Here is a 19,500-nt window from a genome sequence, read left to right on the forward strand (position 1 = left end):
GTCTCTGAAACTTGTGAAGCAGGGCGCCCAGCAGGGGCCACGGAGGAAAGGCGTATAGCAGAGTCCCTGGAGGCCATGGCTGAACCAGGGCGTCGATCCCGTGAAACAACGGATCTCGCTTGTGGCTGAAATATCTGGGTACTTGAGCATTGGACCTGTCCGCTAACAGGTCCATGTCCGGAATCCCCCACTGATCCACGATCATCTGGAAGGCTGTGGGCGACAGCTGCCATTCCCCCGGATTTAGGCTCTCTCTGCTGAGGAAGTCTGCCGTGGTGTTGTCCCTCCCGGCAATGTGGACAGCGGAGATGTCCTGAAGATTCGCCTCTGCCCAAGCCATCAGCGGGGCTATCTCTAGGGACACCTGTCGGCTTCTGGGTCCGCCCTGTCAGTTGATGTATGCCACCGTGGTGGCGTTGTCGGACATCACTCTGACTGCCCGGTTCCGCAGTCTGTGAGCAAACTGCAGGCAGGCTAACCGAACTGCCCGTGCCTCTAGACCAGTGGTTCTCAACCCTATCCTGGGGACCCCCCCAGCCAGTCGGGTTTTCATGATACTCACAATGAATATGCATGAGAGAAAATTTGCATGTTATGGAGGCAGTGTATGCAAATTTTCTCTCATGCATATTCATTGTGGATATCATGAAAACCGGACTGGCTGGAGGGGTCCCCAGGACAGGGTTGAGAACCACTGCTCTAGACGGTTGATGTTCCACCCTGACTCTTCTCTGTTCCACCGCCCTTGTGCGGTGAGTTCTTCGCAGTGTGCTCACCATCCACTCAGACTGGCATCTGTGGTGAGCAGAGTCCACGTGGGGGAGGACATCTTCGACCCCCTGCTCGTGTGGTTGGACTGCAACCACCACCGTAACTGGGTCCGCACTCTGGCTGGCAGAGGTAGATGCACGGAGTAATTCCGGAAGCGAGGGCTCCAGCGAGAGAGCAGGGAGCGTTGTAGAGGTCTCATATGGGCCCTCGCCCAGGGTACCACTTCCAGGGTGGATGCCATGAGGCCAAGAACCTGCAGATAATCCCAAGCTATGGGCCGGCTGGCTTCCATCAAGGACCGGAGACGCGTCTGAAGTTTTAACCTTCTCTTGGTGGTGAGACTGACTTTATCTGCCTGGGTGTCGAACTGGACTCCCAGGTAATCCAGTGATTGGGAAGGCTGTAGGCAACTCTTGTTTAGGTTGACTACCCATCCCAGACTTTCCAGAAGGGCGATCACTCTGTTGGTTGCCAGATGGCTCTCCTCTCGTGATTTCGCCCTGATCAGCCAATCGTCTAGGTAGGGATGGACCAGGATTCCTTCCCGTCTGAGCGCCGCTACTACCACTATGATCACCTTGGTGAAGGTCCGCGGCGCCGTGGCTAGCCCGAAGGGCAAAGCCCGGAATTGGAAGTGGCGTCCCAGAACCTTGAAGCGTAGGTAGCGCTGATGATCCGGATGGATCGGGATATGCAGGTAGGCTTCTGACAAGTCTAAGGCCGTGAGGAATTCTCCTGGCTGTACTGCGGTCTTGACTGAGCGTAGAGTTTCCATGCGAAACCTCGGGACCCTTAAGTATCGGTTGACTGACTTGAGGTCCAGTACGGGCCGGAAAGTGCCCTCTTTCTTGGGTACCATGAAATAAATGGAATAATGTCCAGAATCCATTTCCCATGCAGGTACTGGGATTATGGCTTTCAAGGACAGGAGCCTCGCCAGGGTAGCTTCCAATGCTGCCTTCTTGTGGATTGGACACGGAGATTCCACAAACCTGTCCGGATGGAGGTGATGGAAGTCCAGATAATACCCCTCTCGGATGATGGCGAGGACCCACTGATCCGACGTAATCTCGACCCATCTGGGGTAGAAGAGGGTTAACCTGCCCCTATGGCTCCGTCCCCCGGATGGATTGGCTGATTCTCATTGGGAGGCGCGGCCGGGCCCTGAACCCGAGCCGGCTCCCCTCTTATGCTGCTTGGTCCGAAAGGTCTGGTTCCTGGCCTGAGGACGAGGTGCCTGGTAGCGACTCCTATAGGGAGTGAAGCGTTGGGAGCTTCTACCTCTGGAGGGCCTCGGAAAGGCGCGCTGGTTCCTTTTGAACCTATCTGTACGCTGACGACGTGCAGATTCTAATCCCGATAACAGAATCAATCTCAAAAGCGCTCACCCATTGGAATAACTGCCTTCTTTCCATCACTAATCTACTCAACAGCTTAAACCTGGTTCTCAACGCCTCTAAGACAGAGCTGCTCCACATCTCCTCAAATGAAATCAATATCCCCCCACCATCACCACACATCTCTCACATTACCTGTAAGCAGGTTAGAGACCTTGGGGTAATACTAGACAATCGACTAAACCTTAAGAAAATGGTCAACACAACCTCCAAAGACTGTTTCTTCAGATTACAGGTTCTAAAACGATTTAAACCACTCTTATTCTTCCACGACTTCAGGACAGTCCTTCAAGCGCTTCTGTTCGCCAAAATAGACTACTGCAGTGCCCTTTTCCTAGGCCTCCCCAAATCCACTACCAAACCACTGCAGATGATACAAAATGCGGCTGCGAGATTGCTGACCAGTACTAGCCGCAGCGAACACATCTCACCCATCCTCAGAAACCTACACTGGTTACCAGTTAATTTCAGAATTCTATACAAATCACCGTAATTCATAAAACCATCCATCATCATCTTCAACTCGACCTGGAAATCCCATTCAAACTCCACTCCTCCAACAGACCAACTAGAGATATCCTCAAAGGCACTCTGAAATTTCCCCCTACTAAAGTTTCACGCCTCTCGATGACCAAAGACAGAGCTTTTTCGATAGCTGGCCCTTCTATCTGGAATAGCATCCCATCAAATCTCAGAGTGGAGCCCTGCCTTTTAACTTTTAGAAAAAGACTTAAAACCTGGCTCTTTCACCAAGCCTTCGCCGACCCACCAGACAATCACTAGTTGTCCTCACGCTTACCCGTTCTGGCTTTTATACTCACGATTGGACTCTGACTCTACCAGGTTAAAGCACCATTAAGCTTTAACCCGTACGCTCTATGGTATCACTTTATATTTATTTCCTACCTTATCTTCTTTCCAGCTGGTTGCAAGCTTCCAAGTTCTCTTACCCTGTTGATTGTAACTTTGACTCATTCATACCTATTGTTTATCCTTCGTTTACTTGAATTGTTACCCCAGTTTTTACTCTTGTTAATTGTAAACCGATCCGATATGGTTATTTACTATGAAGGTCGGTATAAAAAACTATTAAATAAATAAAATAAAATCTTCCTGCAGTCGAGGTACTGGAGAGGCGCCCCATGTGCTGGCCAGTTTATCAAGGTCGCTGCCGAACAGGAGAGAACCCCTAAAGGGCATTCTGGTGAGGCGTGTCTTCGAAGGAGCATCGGCTGACCAATTCCGTATCCAGAGCTGCCTCCTGGCAGCTACAGAGGTTGAGACCCCCTTGGCTGTCGTACGGACTAGGTCGGATGCGGCATCCGTGAGGAACGAAAAAGCTGACTCCATGTCCGCTGCCGGAGCATTGTTCCTGACCTGTGACAAACAGGAACGCGTCACCACTGTGCAGCAGGTTGTGATCCGCAAAAATAGAGCTGCCACCTCAAAGGTCTGTTTCAGGATGGCTTCCAGTCGCCGGTCATGAGGCTTCTTGAGGGCCGCCCCCCCCCCTCAACTGGAATGGTAGTGCGCTTGACCACAGCGCTAACCAAAGCGTCCACCTGAGGGCACGCCAGCATCTCCTTGATTGCCGGGTCCAGGGGGTACATGCCCGTCAGGGCCCGACCCCCTTTGAATGAGGCCGCTGGTGCAGCCCATTCCAAATCTATCAGTTGCTGTGCTGCTTGCAAGAAGGGAAAATGGCGGGTTGTAGGACAAAGACCTTCCAGCAGAGGGTTCTGCGTAGATGGCACCATAGTGCTGGGGCCTGTAATAGCCAACTCCGCCAGGCACTGAGTTACCAGGTCGGAGAGATCTTCCTTGGGAAAGAACCGCCTCATGGTTCGATATGGCTCAATCCCCGAGGGAAGTTCCCCCTCCTTGGGGGGTTCGGACTCGACCTCCGAGACATCAGGGTCCGCATGAACCAGACTGCCTGGAGGCGGGTGCCCACAATAAGGGCGCGAAGGTCCAGGGGCAGGATCAGCTGGAGCAGCAGCAGGGCCTGGACGGGAAGCTGATTGCATCTGTACAAAGGCATGGATCCCCTTAAAGAGATCCACCCAGGAAATGGAAGCGGTCTCTAGTCGTCGGGGTACCAGGTTCCCCGGGATCCCAGGTTGTTCGAGACTGCCCGCTAGATTCGGGGTGGCCCCTGGAGAACTGTCAGCAAACCTCGGTTGAGACTGGTCCTGGCCCGAGGCTCCCACTGCCTCCTCACATTGGGCACAAAGGGAGTCTGGCTCCTCGCTGTGCGTGGCCCTAAGCTGGCATGCTGAGCAGAGGCCGAGAGCTTTCACGCCGGAATCAGGAGGCGCCGCCGCAGGAGACGCCGGGGCGTTCGAGTGTTCCATTGCGGCTTGCGAATGCAGCGCTGAAGAATATGCGCTTAATACAATATGCGCTCAATAATAAGCGGCAGCAATATACGCTCAATACAATATGCGCTCAATAATATGCGGCAGCAATATACGCTCAAGACAATATGCGCTCAATAATATGCTGTCAGCAATATACGCTCAATGATCTACAATATGCGCTCAATAATATGCGGTCAGCAATATACGCTCAATGATATCTGAACAAGGCTGACAAAATGGCGACCTCCACTGCGTGCCGCATACAGGCAACGCCGCCGATCCTCATACCTCGGAGACCAAAAGTAAGAGATGTACGCCTTACCTGATCCTCGGCGCTTCCCGGCTGGAACCCAGGCGGTCTCCGGCTGCGGGGGGAGAGGGGAAATACCTTCACCGCCGCGCTTGAGGAAATGCACCCGCTGCCTCTAGGTCCACGCCAGGACCGAGGCGCCTCTCAGCCCGGCCCAAGCCCTTCTCGCTCGGGGGCTAGATCCCTGCCGCGATTCGGCCACCGGACGAAGGCCTAGACCTCCGAGGGATCGCGGAAATCACCCCGGGAAACTCAACTGGGGGAGGGACCCGAGGGTATCACCGCAGGAGTGCGGGGCTCGATGATCCTGTAGATTTTTAGTAAGTAGAATATAGAAAGTAGAAAATAGAAAGTAGTATTGGAAAACACGCTCAGCGAGCGTGCAGGCTCTCCAAACTGCTTTGGAGACGGAAATTACTGAATTGCCTCACTTCCTGTGGAGGTATATGTACCTGTTCTGACGTCAGATCCGTCTCCAACTGCTAGCACGAGCACACTATACCCACTTGTTCTGAGTCCATCTGGCTACACGCTAGGAAATATAAAATTGGGCATACATGTGTGCGCACCGGGTAGCGCGTGCACATGTATGCCCACACGCTCCTTTTTAAAATGTACCCCTGTATGTGATGCAGATTAAAGACTGATATGCACAGTCTGGGAGAAGGATCTTGGGGTAATATTGTCTGCCAATCTGAAGGTGGAGAGGCAATGTGAGAAGGTGATAACTAATACCTGAAGAATGCTGGGATGCTTAGAGAGAGGCCCTTGTGCAGTTCTTTGGTGAGACCTCACCTGGAGTACTGTGTTCCATACTGGAGCCCATATCTCAAAATGGATAAGGATAGGATAGAGGCGATCCAAAGAGGGGGCAACTTAAATGTTGTGGGGTCTGTATCAGAAGACTTATGAAAAGAGGCTGAAAGATCTGTATATATACACCTTGGAAGAGAGGAGGAGTAGGGGAGATATGATACAGATCTTCAGATGCTTAAAAGGATTTAACAATGCACAAACTTTGAACCTTTTTCATTGGAAAGGAAACAGTAGAACTAGGGGTCACAAAATGAAACTCCAGAGGGGAAGATTCAGAACCAAAACAAGGAAATATTTCTCACAGAGAGGGTGGTAGATGCCTGAAATGACCTTCCGGAAGATACTGTGAGGATGAAAACAGTAAATGACTTCAAAAGAGCATGGGATAAACACTGTGGGGCAGATTTTAAAACATATGCCCGGGCGTACATTTGTGTGCGCAACCCGGCACGCACAAATGTACATGCCGGGTTGCGCTACCCCTTCCCATAACCGTTCCCCCCTAGCCCTACTCTAAACCCCCCCCCCCCCCCCAATCTTTATTTTACCTTTTGCGCCAGCCGATTGCCGGCACATGATCTCTGACACAGCAGCAAATGGCCGCTGTGTCAGGAGTTGCTGACCCCGCCCCACCCCTTTTTTCAAGCCCCGGGACTTACAAGCATCCCTGGGCTTTACGCGTGCTGCCGGGCCTTTTGAAAATAGGCCCGGCGCACATAGGTCTTTGAAAATCTGCCCCTGTGGATTCTAAAGGCTTGAGGGTGATAATGAAGAAAAGGGTGCAGGGGAGTAACCTGCATGGAATGGCATGGAGGGGATTTTTACCCTTAAACAATAAGCTTTGATGATTTAGACACAACTTCAGCATCGCTCTCCGCTTTGATAGCAGGGTGGGAAAAAAGTGTATTGGATTCTGAAGAGAGCCAACTCTGGACCCCAACTTTTATAGTGAGGGTACTAATGGGCATAACGCTTCTATGGCCAAGTCTAAAAGCAAAGAACATTAAAGCAGCATTGTCTGAATTAGCAGGAAGGCTGCTCACCATTTAATATGTTGCAGTAAGTTTGTTATGGGTTTGACGGTCTTGCTTGTAAATATACTATTCTTTACATAAGGTATGGGGATAACCGGCACAAAGCAGGTTACCCCCATACCTTAACAGACACATGGGACAACCTGTATGGAGTGGCAGTTGCTGCCGTGGGAAGCTTGCTTTGCAGACTAGATGGGCCATTTGGTCTTTTTCTGCCAACAATACTATGGGCCTCATTTTCCAAAGCTATCGCAGGCTTGCGCTGTTAGCGCAAGCCTGCGATAGCTAGCGAAAGTAGCGCAGGTCTGCGCTACTGAAATCGGGGCGGAGTCGGCCCCGGAAGAGGAGGAGTCGGGGGCGTCACCGGGGTCGACTTCGCGAGGACAGCGCGCCAAGCGAAAAGGTAAGGCCCTTTTCGCTCTCTATTTCGCGCCCAATAACTACACCTTCTATGGTGTAGTTATTGGGCGCGATGCCGGCAGCGATCGCACCGCGGTGGTGCGATCGCTGCCGGACCGCCCCCCCGCTTCGGCCCCCGCCCCCCCGTTAGCGCGATTTTCTAAAGTATCGCAGGCCTGCGATACTTTAGAAAATGAGGCCCTATGTTACTATATGTTATTATGTAAAGAGGAGCACAGAGGCCTTTTATATTATATCAATTTTAAACAATTGTTTTTGAAGAAAACCTCTTTATTTAGTGAAAAATAGTATATTGAACAAAATTACTTTGCTTCTTGGTTTACTCTTTTGAAAATAATGCATTCAATTTGGTGTGTCTGTTTTTTATATGCAGTAAATAAATATAATTTTAGTTTCCTTTCAAATAAAAACTCACCTGTTCTTCCCTTAAATATTTAACAAGGATCAGTTTCTGAAACATTGTCAGTTTTATATTCCATTGAGTGTTCACTGTGCTTTTATCTTCTTTTTCCTTTCGTCCATCAAAAGAATATCCTTCCCAAGAGCTGGGGTTAATCTGAATTTCAATGTGCCCTACAAAAATCATTACAAAAAAGGTACATACTTAATATTTGTTTTAGTTGCATTATTTTTTTTCAAGTAAACTATTTTATTGCATTATCATCTGAAAAGTTTGGAACAGAAGAATAAGGGGGCAATTTGCAACTGGATTTCTTCAGGTAAATGGAAAAAAACTCTTTGACAATTGCCCCTCTTTATAGTCTGGAGAAAAGAGGAGGTGCTTGGGCTAGGGCTAAGTTGCTCCTGGAAAAGTATGTGTGGGGAGTTTATTTTTAACTTCCACATAGACTTCCTGGTGGGGAATTTGCTCCTGGAAACTGTGGAAACTTCAGCATCTGTAGACCCCTGCCAGGAAAGGAGTGAGGAGTTTTCCTTTCAAAACTGGCTTCCAGGCCCATGGGTATAAAGTATTCATGGGCCTGCAAGCTACGTGGGGTTTTGGAGTTTGAGCTGAAAATAGTCCACTAAATATTTATGAATCTATTTGCAAGACAGTTTTTTAAAATTTCTAAATAATGTAATACTTGAGAAAAGTGCTGGATTAAAAATAAGAAAACAGTGGCAATGCAGTCTTCTCATACTGCCCTGTCAATGTGTCTCAATCCTTCTCTAGAGCAGAGCTTTCCAAACTTTTCATGTTGGTGACACACTTTTTAGACAAACATAATTTCGGGACACAGTAATTCAGTCTACTAGCAAACCAGAGGTTAAAAGTTAAACGAACGAAACATATTTCGACAATTTATGTATGTTTCCTTAAATATATACATAAATAAAATGTTTCACGACACAACCTATCTCATGAAAACCTTTCATTTATATTAAAAATATATAATATTCCAAGGTTCATGTTATTGTTATAATTTATGAGTAACAATAATAAAACAAATTGTCTGGCCCCCCACACTCATCTCTCTCCCCCCCAGCACGTCTGTCCCCCACACACTCATTTCTCTCCCCCCAGCACGTCTGTCCCCCACACACTCATATCTCCCCCCCCAGTACATGTCTGTCCCCCCACACACTCATTTCTCTCCCCCCAGTACATGTCTCGCCCCCACACTCATGTACCTCTTCTTTTTGATTGTTGCCAGTTAAGTGCTTCACTCCCTTCAGGGTTCAAGCCTGCCATGGTGCATAAAACCTTCCAGGATCACCAAACACTGTTGCTTGCAGTCAGTACTCCTCATGGCCAGGCCTCATCAGCAGCAGCAGCCAATGCAAGGGCAGCTAGGCTCGTTCCACCCACCAAGTCCCCCAAAAAACGCGATTGACAGCAAAAATCACCCAATAATAAGCAACCCATAAACTGAAAAAAAAAAAGTGAATCTCTAGAAAAAAAAGCCCAAACTTGCGTCAGAGTTGACCGGGCTTGCGCGACACACCTGCACACTGCAGGCGACACACTAACGTGTCCCGACACACAGTTTGGAAAGCTCTGCTCTAGAGGGTCCATCTATATATAAATAAAAATGTTAAATAGTTTAGACAAAATCGCTAATCTCAGAAACCACCAAACCGATTGCTTTCAAATTTGGACACAACCTTCATTTCGCATACAGGAAGGTTCTTCTGTACTTACATTACAGATATGTCACACCTGTGAGAGGTACAATAGGTTTAAAATTTTTTTCCAGAAAACAGCGCCATCTGCTGAATGTAAGTGCCATCTGTTACACCTTACACTAACACACGCTACACTAATCATTTTGCCAGTCCAGGTCCACATTTCACTTCCATTTTAACACATTCGCGCACTTTTTTCGCCGGAAGATAACTATTTCCTTTACAGGTAAAATACACCCACCACCCTCCTCACGCCCCCCACACACATGCAAATTGATTTACTTCCCGCAGCCTCCCAACACACACAAAACCACCCTCCTCACACCCCCCACACACATACCAAATTTATTTACTTCCCAGGCCCTCACAACACACACAAAACCTGACAGAAGTCCGGGAGGCTCCAGCGGGGGGCCAGGACCGGTCCGGGACACATCTCCTGCACTATGGCCGTCGGCTGCCAGCAATCAACATGGCGCCGACGGCCCTTTCCCTTACTATGCTACTCGGGGACACCAATGTCGGCAGTAGCCCATGTGACATAGTAAGGGCGAGGGCCCCTCGGCGCCATTTTCAGGACTGGCAGCCAGCGGACCTTTGCCCTTACTATGTCAGAGGACCTACCGCTGCCATTGCTCCACCCCACTGACATAGTAAGGGCAAAGGGCCGTCGGAACCCGTTTCAGTGCTCGCAGCCGACGGACCAACGCCATTACATCGTTCCCGGACTGCTCCTGAACGCCCGCTCCACCGACTGACATTTTTATCAGGTCTCGGGGGGGGCTGGAGGGTGGGAGGTGGTGATGAATTTATTGCGAACATCTTGGGGAGGGGTCACGAGGGGAGGGCAGGTTTCATTCATTCAGCAACTCTGGGGGGGGGGCAGAGGGGTGGGCTACTGTTTTTTGCATGGCTGGGGGGGGGGGTGGGGGCAGGAGAGTGTGGGGTGGTTAGTTTAAGAGAACGTTTCTCATAGAGTTGTTTTTTGGGGGAAGGGGGAGGTTCACACACAAATACATACACTAAACTTGCACGATCTCGGGAACGCACCAAAATAGCCCTCCCCAGACCACAAAACAAATTTGGAAGTGCAAATTTGGTTAGGCACTCCTCTATTTGGCTAGATAATGCGCACAGACGCACAGGGACAGACCACAGGTAGCACCAACAATTTTAATTTCCCAGGTCTTGGGAGGGGGCAGGAGGGTGGGGGGTTATTATTTGATTTAAAGGGTTGGGATTGAGGGGGGGGGGGGGTTCCCACAGAAATAGAAAGACAAAAGTTTTCTGATCTAAAGGGTAGGCAGTAGGCGGGGGGAGGTGACAGTGAGGGGAAGGAGAATGAGGGGTGTGAGGGGAGAGAGTTGGAGTGGGGACAGGGGAGGGAAGGGGGGGTGAGTGACCAAGGGGGAGGAGGATGAGTGACTGAGGTAAATGAGCAAGGGGAAGGGGGAGGGAGGGTAAAGAACCTGACTCTGCCACTGCAACGCGTGGCCGTGTACTGCTAGTCTCTAATAAAGTGACTGTAATTCAGTTGTCTTGCCGTTGCATTTCTTGGTATTTCTACTGCCAAAAATGGTACCAATTTATTTTTCTATTTTTTTCTATTTGGATTTGTATTCCACCTTATTGAACTCAATGGGAATGTTCAAAGCAGTTTACAAAAATATAAAAAACACAGTAAAATGCAATATCACAAACCTAATTCATATAACAAATAATTAAATAGAATTCATAATACAAATATATTTTTAAACTTTTTATTTATCGTAATTTTATAAAATATACAAAGAATTAACTTTGCTTGGAAATACAAAGATAATGATATAAGATAATAATAGTAGTAATAATAATAATAATAAAGAGATTATAACAAAAATCAGAAATAGTTATATATACTTTCATCCAAAATTAAATTACTTTATAGAGGGAATCAGGTAAAAAAAAAGGAGATTATACTAAAGAAATTGTAGAAAACTAGCACACCATGTTACAACTGTGAAATGTTTATGGCCAACTGTAAATTGACACTGGGGAAGAGGTTAGAGGCGTCTTGGAATTGAGAAATGCTCTTTATTGCTCAGGAACAAAAAAAAATAAAACAATCATTATCATACTATATAAAACATTTACAGGGATATCCAAGGATAAAAGAACATTCTAATGAAATAGCCTCTTGTCTAAATGAAAGAATACCCCCATCCTGAGATGATATAAAGGAAACTAACAAAGCAGAACATTCAAAAATTTCAGGTTATGAACTCTCAAGAATATTATTCAAATTAGGAAAAAAAAATGCAGATTGAGTTTGAAATTTCCAAAAGGAACCAAAGGAAGAAAGAACAATTTATTTATAGATGGCAATTAGTCAGGTTAGAATTTTAGTACTTCTAAAAAGTACTTTTTGTTGAGGTTCTGGCCACGAGCACCGCGGCCAGGCCCTTACCTCCAGGCTCCCGGACCTGCTTCCGCTTCCCGAGGCCTGGTTTGCGGCCTGTTTGGCGGCGTCCCCACTGGGGCTGCGCCGTTGCGAGGACTCTCATGGACGCCTGGCTCCTAGGCGTGCGTGCGCGCCACTTGGGCGCTTTTCTAGGCCGTTTCCCGCCAGTGGTGACTCCGCCCAACTCCTGACGTCAGACGTCGCGGCCTTGATAAGCCGGCCGCGGTCATCCAGTCTTTGCCTTGCAATGGGTTAGCCTCCCGGTTTCCTGTTGCACTGTGTCCCGGAGTGACTCGCTTTGCTTCGTCGTTCCGTCCTTGCTACAGTACCTGCTTGGTTCCTGCCTGCTACAGTACCTGCTTGGTTCCAGCCTGCCTGCTACTGTTTCTTCCTGGTTCCAGTACCCGAATCCTGCTACAGTTCTTGCCTGGTTCCAGTACCCGAATCCTGCTAGTCTGGTTCCAGTTACCTGTCCTGAGCCACAACCCGCCTAAGTCCCAGCGGTTGGGCTCCTACGGGCTCCTCCCGGGGGAGTACCAGCTTCCAGGGTGAAGAGCATCTATGTCCTGCCTGAACATCTGCCTCCCAGCCTGCTATTCATTAGAGACAGTGACCACCTTTCCCAGTCTCCAGCAGGTCGGCCCAAGGATCCACTAAACAGAGGCCTCCCATAACACTTTTTTTTTTAAATGGTATCAGGGTTTTCCCCTAAGACCATTGGAAAGTTGGAAATGTAGATTTAAAAATCTGGTATGGTTCTCAAATTGTTCAATCCTTCTGGACAATGCATTATGATCCTTAGTTACAGTTTTAAAAGCATGCATATCCTTTATCAGATTCCATTGTAGAGACTTTATTATTGATATTAGTTATTTGTCCATCATATTTTTCACTCATCTACTCAATTTAGAGGAAAGAATATCAATCTTAGAGGAACAGGCACTGAAAGAATTCCCAAAGCCTGCTATCAATTCCCAAAGAGAATCTAAAGTCACAACCTTTCAATGTACAGGAGTTGGATAAGACTCACTGTGTGCTGGTAACAAATCTTCCAGGAAAAGTTCAAAAAATAGCGAAAACACAGTGAAAGCTGACCAGACTGAGAATGGAGAGGTCAAGGGGAGAGGCAGAAAAGGATCCAAACTCTCACCCTAACAGTCTTCTGGTAGCAGCTCCAAGCCTTGCAGTACTGACACGGGCATCTCGCAAGCCCCCTCCTAAGTGCCATAGGGTTGCTGGTTAAAACATGACATTTTGCCATAGGAGGACTTTGATCAAGTGGCTCAGGGACGCTTCCTCTGCAGATGCCCACCATGCTTCTTCACTGTTGCTGGCACCAGGATCCTCATCTCCTTGCTGCACATTTGGAGGCAGATTTTCAAAGGGTTACGCGCTTAAAATACGCACGTAACCCCCGAAAAGCTGCCCCTTCCACCCCCTGCACGCGCCGAGCCTATCTTGCATAGGGACAAGCCCCGGGACACGCGTAGGTACCGGGGCTTTCCTGGGGGGGGCATGTCGGGGGGCGTCGCGGCCGGCGTGTCATTGGAGGCGTTCCGAGGGCGGGGCCGCGAGCTTGGTTCTGGCCCAGGGGCATTCCGGGGGCATGGTCCCAGCCTCCGAACCAGCCCCCAGACCGGAACATGGCGTGCCGGCAGCTGGCAGGCGCGCCATGTTCCGGTCCGGGGGCTGGTCCGGCAGCTGGCAGGCGTAACTTGTGAAAGAAAATTAAGCGGAGGGGCTCCAAGATGGCGGCACGCTGAGGGACGGAGGAAGCAGTGATTTTCAGAGCTCTGTCGTTTTACCTACTTTTCGAAATGCCTCCTAAAAAGAAAGGGAAAATAAGGGTTTTCCCTGCAGTTTCCTCACCTTCATTGGCGATTCAGTGTGAAATCACTAACTTTCTCCAATCCACAACGAAAACTCCAGGGAGTGAGGATCCCGATGTACCAGGCGGGGAGAGAGTGTCGCCTGTGCCGGCGGAGAAACTATCCCTGAGTCCTGATCTAAGGCAAGCACCGACTCAGAGGACCGGGGAGGAGTTGCAGCCCGGACCGCAATATGAGGGGACCTCTTCCGGGTCAAGTGCAGACGGAACATCAATGCCCGAGGCTTCGGGTGAAGCTGGATTAACAGAAATGGGGAATCCCGGACCTCGGAGTTGCAGTGGGGAAACAGTGACCAGGCTGGTTCCAGGTATAGTAGGGGTCGAACCCGTGGGAATTTCGCTGCCTATTCCCAGTGGAGGAGCCCCCGAATTTGTACCTTTGGTGGTCCCCGAGAAGCCTCAAGTAGTCACTCTTGCAGTGCTATGGGATATGATGGCTGGAGTCAGTTCAGCTTTAAATACTTTAAATGCAAAAATGGAGCATTCAACATTACAGAATACTGCTTCTAATTTACAAATACAAACTCAAATAAGTGCTTTGTCTCTTAAAGTTACTCAACTGGAAGATAAAGATGCTGGGAATGCAGATTTTAAAACAGCTGTGGTTAGAGACAGAGAAATTTTGGCAAAAAGGATTGAGACACTTGAAAATAAAGCTAGGCAATTAAATTTGGGGCGGATTTTCAGAGCCCTGCTCGCCGGTGAGCCTATTTTAAATAGGCCTACCGGCGCGCGCAGAGCCCCGGGACTCGCGTAAGTCCCGGGGTGTTCGGAGGGGGGCGTGTCGGGGCGGGACCGAGCGCAGCGGCGTTTTCGGGGCGTGTCGGCAGCGTTTTGGGGGCGGGTACGTGGGCGTGGCTACGGCCCGGGGCGGTCCGGGGGCGTGGCCGTGCCCTCCGTACCCGCCCCCAGGTCGCGTCCCAGCACGCAAGAGGCCCGCTGGCGCACGGGGATTTACGCCTCCCAGAGGGAGGCGTAAATCCCCCGACAAAGGTAAGGGGGGGGCTTAGACAGGGCCGGGTGGGTGGGTTAGGTAGGGGAAGGGAGGGGAAGGTGAGGGGAGGGCAAAAGGAAGTTCCCTCTGAGGCCGCTCCGATTTCGGAGCGGCCTCGGAGGGAACGGGGGTAGGCTGCGCGGCTCGGCGCGCGCCGGCTATACAAAATCAATAGCCTTGCGCGCGCCGATCCAGGTTTTTAGCAGATACGCGCGGCTCCGCGCGTATCTACTAAAATCCAGCTTACTTTTGCTTGCGCCTGATGCGCCAGCAAAAGTAGGCCAATTCGCGCTATTTGAAAATCTACCCCTTTGCGTATACTGAATTTCCCCACAGTTATTGGGGAGACTCCTTATACTACTTTGAAAAAATTTATGGAAGAAACCTTAGGATTTACTCAAGAGGAACTGCCATCTATTAACAAGTGTTATTTCATTCCCAAGTCAGCAGTAACAACTACTGGCCAGAATTGGCAAGAAAATTTAACTGAAATAATTGAAAACTCTGCCATAGAAATATTAGAAAGTGCAACGCTCCTAGTATCTTTTATTTCCTCGTCAGATTTACAAAATGTAATGAAAAAGTATTTCAGGAATTTTCCTATTTCATATCTGAATGCGAATGTTAAGATCAACCCAACTTGGCCGCATCTACACAAGCCAGACGTAAGGGTTTTTTAGCCCTTCGTCAGGAGGTTCTTGAATTAGGTTTTTCCTATATGCTTAGATTTCCTTGTAAATGTGTGCTGAAGAGAGGGGGGAAACTTTTATATTTTTTTTCCTCAGAACAGTTAAGGATTTTTATTGATGCCAGGAAACCAGTTACATCTACACCCAGTGCACAATGAAATGTAAATGATTCGTTGCAGCGTGCCTGTATTTCTTTATGGTTTATATATTCTTTGAGTAGGATGTACTCTCATAAATTTCAGGAGCCCTAATAGAAATTATTGATTTATGGATATTAGAGTATAATATTTCCTAACAGCTTAGGGCTTTTTTTCCTTGCTTTTTGAATTTGTGGAATGTTTAACTCTGCTTTTCAAATCTGCAAAAATGTTTAGTTTTTTTGTAAGTGGAAAATGATAAATAAAGAATTTAAAAAAAAAAAAGAAAATTAAGCGGGGGGAATTAGTTAGGGCTGAGGGGTGGGTTAGATAGAGGAAGGGAGGGGAAGGTGGGGGGGCCAGAGGGAACGGACAATGGCTGCGCAGCTCGGCATGCGCAGGCTGCTGATTTTGCGCAGCCTTGCGTGCGCCGACCCTGTATTTTATAACATGTGCGTGGCAGCGCGCATGTTATAAAATCAGGAGTAGATTTGTTTTCGCTGGGTTGCGCGAACAAATTTACTCCCGCGCGCACATTTTAAAATCTACCCCTTGGTGAGTAGGTGTAAGAAGTAATCAGCTATTAACCCATAGGGTAAAGGGTTTGAGGAGAATAAACCCTTATTCTACCCTTAGATTTAGAAGGCATTTCTGATGAAATTCAATAAAGAAACTGAAGGTAGGGCAGAGCAGCCAAATAAAGCCTCTAATATGCTGCCATCTTGACTCAACCTCATATAGCTAGAAATATTAAATTCAAATATTATACCAGGCCCTAAAACATCAATATAACTCCACTTATGGTTTATTGTTTTTTATATACTGTCACATCGGCATAGCCTTCACAACGGTTCACAATCATAATACATTAAAGAAATACAATAAAACATTCAATAAATAGTGATAACAGCCAAAATATTTAAAAAGAGAACATGCATATAAATTTAGCTGTTAAAATATAGTTAAAAATAATAAAACTTATTACTTTACTATTCCCAACAAGTAGTTGCTAAACACATCTAAAACATAAAATACCATATCAGCATAAACTAAATATTAAATATTTAAAAAGATTATGCTCGTGCAATCGCCTGCTACTCATTTTCTTTGTAAGTGCATTGAAATAGCCATGTTTTTAATTCTGCCTTAAATTTCTTCTTGTCTACCATTTAAGAAAACAGAACAAACCAGGGTGCTATACATTCCTACACAGAAACTACATGGAAGCAGAATACCTAAACTCAATCACATATATAGAACATGTAGACCCTCACCAAATACAGAATAAAGTGACCATAAACTATAAACAGAAACCTGTAGACAAAAATTGAATTGGAAACCACAAGTCTGACTCTGTATGCAGTGCAACAATGGAAAAAACAAACAGAGCCATTCCTCATAAAGCATCAGACAAAAACATCAATATTAAAACATCAATCAGTATAGTAAAACTATACTAATCAAAACAATAAATATTTCAAAAGATATGGAGGTCAATATTCAAAACTAAACATTTAAATGGATAACTTGGAGTTAGATGGATAACATGAGTTAGATGGATAAATTGTAGATGAATAACTTGTGAGTTACATGGATAAGTTTAGATGGATAATTTGTGAGATCCATCTAAATGACTTTGAATATTGAATATCCCATAGTTAAAAACTCATAACATCTTTAAAAAATTAACAAAACACCAATAAAACATTTCAAAACAGCAGACATATCAAATAATTGTCCATTAGTAAAACTAATAAGGACAAAATATTCCCCACTCTCCATATCAGGGAACTTGGCACCGATATTGAAAGTGCATTCAGCCCTCGATAGCCAGTTAATTAGAACTTATCCGACTATCTAGCAGTCCGCTGAATATCAGCAACCGCTAGATAGCCAGATAAGTCACTTATCTAGCTATCTTTTAGCCAGTCACTTTTTAGTCTGGCAGTGGGCAGATCAGGGCAGCGCTCTTATCTGATTAAGTTAATCAGATAAGTTAGATTAGCCATAGAGCAGGTCAAACTTAGCCGGATATAACTAATCTAGCTAAGTAGAAAGATATACGCAGATATTTAGCTTGTAACTTAGGGGTGGATTTATCAAAATGCGGTAAGTACCGCATGCGATAGCAAAAGGGGTGTGTATTATGCTAATATAGCAATTTGCACTAATTACCTGTGCAAAGAGCTAAGTTAGTGCAAATTGCAATACCATTTCAGATTCTGCAATAAGTGCCAGACCTGTTGTATTTCCTGCATTCAACCACTGGGGGACCATTTTTAATGATCCAAAGAGAGAGAGAGAGAGAGACTGGCCATAATATCATGGCCCATAGGCAGGTATTTGTATCCCTATGGTAGGCCCACCTAGTAACTCGAGGTGGGGATTAGGTAAGAGTATAGGGGGTTAGGGACCACTTTGACATTCTATGTGACACCAACGAACAGAACAGTGGTCTCTTGTGAAGATTTGCTGGCCTTCGGAGTGAGGAAACTCACTCATCGTTGGTCACATAGAATGTCAAAGTGGTCCCTAACCCCCTACTCTCTTACCTAATCCCCACCTCGAGTTACTAGGTGGGCCTACCATAGGGATACAAATACCTGCCTATGGGCTATGATATTATGGCCAGTCTCTCTCTCTCTCTCTCTCTCTCTCTCTCTCTCTCTCTCTCTCTCTCTCTCTCTCTCTCTCTCTCAATTCAGCTGAAATTGAACTTACAGGAGACATGGCAATGAAACCTTACCGCACAGTCATGGCAGCTAACACATTTGAAAGAGGTGTAGTTAAAATTGGTGTTATAGCTGTGCAATAGCTCTTCGCACACAGGCTAACCCAGCCCACTCTCCGCCCCTAACTCCCCCTATTTTTGGAATTTGCATCGCACCATACGATATGGTGCGATCGCATGCAGTAAACACATTTTCGCATGCGTTAACGGGGCTTTTCACATGCGATAAGCCCTTAACGCATGCGAAAACGCCTTACCGCATTTTGAAAAATGACCCCCTTAGCCGGCTAAGTAATATCCAGCTAAGGAGGCTATTTTCCAATATGCAAAAAGCCGTTATCGCACATGCATATTTTAAATTAAGTATTCAAGGGGGTGGAGTTGGGGCAAGACAAATGTAAAGTAGAAAGGTCTTATCGCTCTTTTCACGGCTTATAATGCGCCCAATAACTACGCCTTTTTCCGTTGCGTTAGGCTGTATCGCTGCATGTATCGCACTGTGCTGTATTATCGCACGTATCACACCCTGAGGTATTATCGCAGCGTGTATCGTACGCGAAAAAAAACGGCAAGCAATCACCACACACCTACTAAGCCATTCTGGACCAATAAAAAGGACTGTTCTTAGAAGGTCAATGTTCCCTACAACATCAGCAAAGTACCAAATGCACTTCACAAGCCCACTTCATGGCTGAGCAGGCCCACCGCAGATCCCAGGATGTGGGTCAAGGTCAACCATGACCTGGGACAAGGCCCCTTGCAAGACATGTGAGGGAAGTAGCAGCACCGTTGGTACGGGGTCTGCTGCGACATCGCCGCAGGTACAGGGAGCGGATCTTTCTTCCACGAACTTCATTGCTGGGTATGGCAGAGGACATTGTGATTACCAGGTATCGTCTCAGCTCTCATGCTATCCTGGAATTATATGAAGACATATGAGGTGGTCTTCAGAAGGTCCTGTGCTGTTCCCGGCCTCACCAAACTCTTGGCCACCCTGCATTTTACCGCAAGCAGCTCCTTCCAATCCACAGTAGCTGTTGTTAGTGGGATATCCCAAAGCACATTTTCACGAAGTCTGGACTAGGTCATATAAACTGTAATAGTCCATATGCCTCGATACATATACTTTCCTCGCAACAGGCAGGACTTGATGGACTTGAAGCGAGGTTTCTATGCTTTTGCTCACTTTCCTAATGTCATTGGAGCTATTGACTGCACTCATGTGGCCATCATTCCACCACGTGAAAGGGAGGAGGTGTACCGCAACAGAAAGCTCTTCCAATCCCTCAACATGCAAGTGGTCTGTGATGCTGGAATGTGGATCCTTGATGTGATGGCAAGGTTCCCGGGAGCAGCACAAGATTCCTTTATACTGAGGCAATCTGT

General features: G+C 47.3%; 1 protein-coding gene across 1 annotated transcript in view; it reads right to left on the bottom strand.

Annotated features, from left to right (window-relative positions):
- DNAH6 (dynein axonemal heavy chain 6) overlaps positions 1-19,500 on the bottom strand; it is a 3,261,518-nt gene that overhangs the window by 565,235 nt on the left and 2,676,783 nt on the right. Inside the window, 1 exon segment of the mRNA XM_029602297.1 lies at positions 7,524-7,681. Coding sequence (XP_029458157.1) covers positions 7,524-7,681 — 158 coding nt within the window.

Source organism: Rhinatrema bivittatum, chromosome 1 (genome assembly GCF_901001135.1).
Source record: "Rhinatrema bivittatum chromosome 1, aRhiBiv1.1, whole genome shotgun sequence".
In the NCBI taxonomy this organism is placed as follows: Eukaryota; Metazoa; Chordata; class Amphibia; order Gymnophiona; family Rhinatrematidae; genus Rhinatrema; species Rhinatrema bivittatum.